Source organism: Orycteropus afer, unplaced genomic scaffold (genome assembly GCF_000298275.1).
Source record: "Orycteropus afer afer isolate SDZICR_OR568_19922 unplaced genomic scaffold, OryAfe1.0 scaffold00037, whole genome shotgun sequence".
Taxonomy (NCBI): Eukaryota; Metazoa; Chordata; class Mammalia; order Tubulidentata; family Orycteropodidae; genus Orycteropus; species Orycteropus afer.
In genome coordinates, this window is record NW_006921624.1 from 4568126 (window position 1) to 4571698 (window position 3573).

The 3573-nt window shown below is 42.7% G+C and overlaps 1 protein-coding gene across 1 annotated transcript in view; it reads left to right on the plus strand.

Annotated features, from left to right (window-relative positions):
• The window catches only part of FBXW2 (F-box and WD repeat domain containing 2), a 30084-nt gene extending 26718 nt beyond the window's left edge, over positions 1–3366 (plus strand). The window contains 1 exon segment of the mRNA XM_042780390.1: positions 3078–3366. Coding sequence (XP_042636324.1) covers positions 3078–3366 — 289 coding nt within the window.
• Positions 3367–3573: the final 207 nt, after the last annotated feature.

Consider the following 3573-nt stretch of genomic DNA (forward strand, 5'->3'; position numbering starts at 1 on the left):
GTTGCATCTAGATGGCAGCTTCCTAGCTTTTAAGGTCCCAGTCGCTACTCGCCAAAGTAGTAGGTGGAACAATGTTTTGTATAGTATGTTATGCCAAGTGAGCCTGATGTCCCCTGCGACTATGGTCCCAAGCCCGCAGGAAAAAGATGATGTCTTGAATCAGAGTTGTGGCAATGGGGATCGTAGTGAATAAATTAGAGGAACATTCAGGAGGTCATTATCTCTTGGTGATTGAATTTGCGGTTTGAGTAAGGAGAACAATCAGGTGATTGCCATGTTTTCTGGCTTTGAACAACTGGGTAAATGAAAAAGGAAGTAAAGAAGAGGAACATGTTTGGCTAATAAGTTCAGTTTGGGGCAGGTTGAGTATGAGGAACTTTGTCTTATTTACTGCTACATATCTGGAGCTCTGGTGGCGTAGTACCTAAGGCATTTGACTGCTAACCAGAAGGCTGGCAGTTCATATCCATCAGCCACTTCTTGGAAGGAAGATTGGGCAATCTAATTCCATAGATACCACCTTGGGAACCGGGGTGGGGGGGGTGGTTTGCTATGAGTCAGAATTGACTTGAGGGCAGTGAGTTTGGTTTTTGGTTTTTTAACATTCACTAGCGTCTCAACAAACTGTTGATGAATTAACATGAGTCATCCAAGTGGAAAATGAGGGATGTACACTGATAAAAACTCCTATTTTCCCTTTACGTTAAGGTTTAATCACAATTCCAATTTTTCCCTGGGGTGTCAGGCTCTCTTGTAGGCGTGTTTATAAAGGCTTGTACCACAGGGTATGTTCACTAAATGCTTCAGTGAATGGTTTTGCATGAATGTTCTTCTCAGACATTTCCATCTAAATGCTTACCTCTTGAAGCTTTTTTCTGAGTGCAGGAATTTCGTCCATTTTCCATCTCAGGTAAACCCATCCTCTGATCTGCTTTTCAGGATGGGGGCCAGCACTTGTTAACTGTTTGCATAGTTTCATATCATAGAAATGATGCCCCTGTTGATATTTCAGTATCACAGAATCTTTTTTTCAGAGATAAGATGATCAATTCTAAGAGAAATACATGCTCATGATAGAAAATTGGTAAAATTTAGAGAAGCCTTCAGTAGTATTCTCTCAATCTGGAATGCCTAGCTCCGTTTCTTCTCTAGGAAGGAGAAAATACTCTGCCAGGTCTAGATGATAAAAGGTAGAATGATTTGCTTACTCTTTGATGTCCCATTATATTCTTGTTTGTGCTGAAAGTGTCCTCACACTCTCTGACAGTTGCCTGTATGCTGTGTACGCCTCATTTGTAGGGCAGAGACTGTCTTATTCATTTCTTCCCATTTCATTTCTGACACATAAGGCACTTGCTAACATTTGTTCACTTAAAACCTGTTGTGTGTGCACTTACCCATTCGTTCAGCAGAGGTATACACATCAACTGGAGATGGTCATTGCCTTCCTCGTAGGAAGCAGTCAGATGCAGAGAACAGAGCATGGGTTCTGGAGTCAGACAGACCTGAGCTTAAATACCACATCTGCAGTGTATTAACTGTGTGAACATGGCAAGACATTTTACTTTGGTAGCCCCAGTTTATTCACTTGTATAATAGAAAACTGCCATGATGTATGATAGACTTCACTATGAAGTTCACTGCCTGGCACACAGTAGATGCTAATGAAAAATAAATGTCTTCTCCCTTCCTAATACCAGGCAGAAATCTTCTGTGTGACTCTTTACCTTTGGTCCTACTTTGCCTTCTGACCACCTCTCACACTTCACTATTAAAAAGTGACAGTCCTGTTTAGTTTCCCTGCTCCTGCCAAGACTCCCTCCCCCCTCAGCTATAAGTCCTTGAGCTATTTCTTCCTGGTCCTGGTTCCCAAACCTTCCCCATTCTGGTTGATGTCTTGAACATACATTGACTTGGTAGTGTCCTTCCTAAAACATAGACTAAACAAACTCTCCTCTTTACAGGGTGCCAGCCATGTGTCATGGAGCACAATTGTACATCTTTGTCTAAAAGCTCTTTTCCAAATGCCTGTAAAGAAGACATGAGCTTTCCTTGTCGACCTTTTGCCTTTTTGAAATTGCACATAGAGTCCCTGGGTGGCACAAATGGTTAACAGCAGTAAACTTGACGATAACACATTTTTTTTATCTTTTTTAATTTTAGTTGTCTTTTCCATTTTGTGCCTCTATTGTTGATGATTTTGGATACTAACAACCTGAGAAGGTTACAGCTATCCTCCCAGTTCCTCTATTTTTCTCTAACTTCTTGTGACTCTTGTATTAGTAAATGTTTGTGAATTATTTGGAAAAGTTCTAATATTTTCAGCCTGTACTGTTTTTCTGGTAGCATAGTGGCTAAGAGCACTTGACTGCTAACCAGAAGGCTGGCGGTTCAAACCCACCAGCCACTCCTCAGAAGGAAGGTTGGGCAATCCTACTTCCGTAGTGATAATGCCTCGGAAACCCAAGGAGGGGTCACTATGAGTCGGGGCTGACTCGATGGCACATAACAACAACAACTGTTTTTAGAAAGAAACTTAAAATGTTTGTTACCTGCTAGATAGACTAACACTTCAGTCACTTGGTTTTCAGATTTTGTTCTGGATTTCAGGATGTTTCCCATATTCCAGTATCTAGGCTTTGACTAGTTGAATCTTATGGTCTAGGTCTAACTGGGAGGTAATTGTGAGACCTTAGTCAAATTATTTATCCTGTCTGGGCTTCAGCTTCTGTATCTTGAAAATGAGACTTTTACATAAGTCTGTAAAATCCTTTCCAGCCTGGATGTCTGGATATTTTGTGCTTCCATAAACTGTCATCAGACACTGCCTTTCTTTCCCCTTACATGCCTGTGTTATCAGACTGAAGGCACCACCACCCCACCAGCCTTTTTATTCAAAGTGGACCGAGCTTTTTGTCGTACTTTTTTTTTTTTTAATTAAAAACATTCATTTAACTCTTAAGTTTTATTGAATTTTATACTGATTTTCAGTGGAAGTCTCTAGAAAAGGTTACAGTAGCATAAACACAGAAATAAAGTTGCTTTCTGGTTCATGTCCCTAACTCTCATCTTTGTAGGGTCATCAAGACTCCTGAGATAGCAAACTTGGCCTTGCTTGGCTTTGGAGAGATCTTTGCCCTGCTGTTTGACAACCGCTACCTATACATCATGGACTTGCGGACAGAGAGCCTGATTAGCCGCTGGCCTCTGCCAGAGTACAGGAAGTCAAAGAGAGGCTCAAGCTTTCTGGCGGGTGAAGCATCCTGGCTGAACGGACTGGACGGGCACAATGACGCAGGCTTGGTCTTTGCCACCAGCATGCCTGACCACAGTATTCACCTGGTGTTGTGGAAGGAGCACGGCTGAGGCCACGAGCCACCACCACTGGCTGACTTTGGATGCCAGGGCTGCGGGTTTTGAGTGCAACCTCCGTGGCAGCTGACTGCATGAACCAAAGTTCTCACCTAATGGTATCATCACGCAGTGCACAATCATTTATCTATGTTTGCCAGAGGGCCAGGGCTCGGGGCGGGGGAGGGCCTGTTTCATTGACACACAGCCAGCATGCTCATG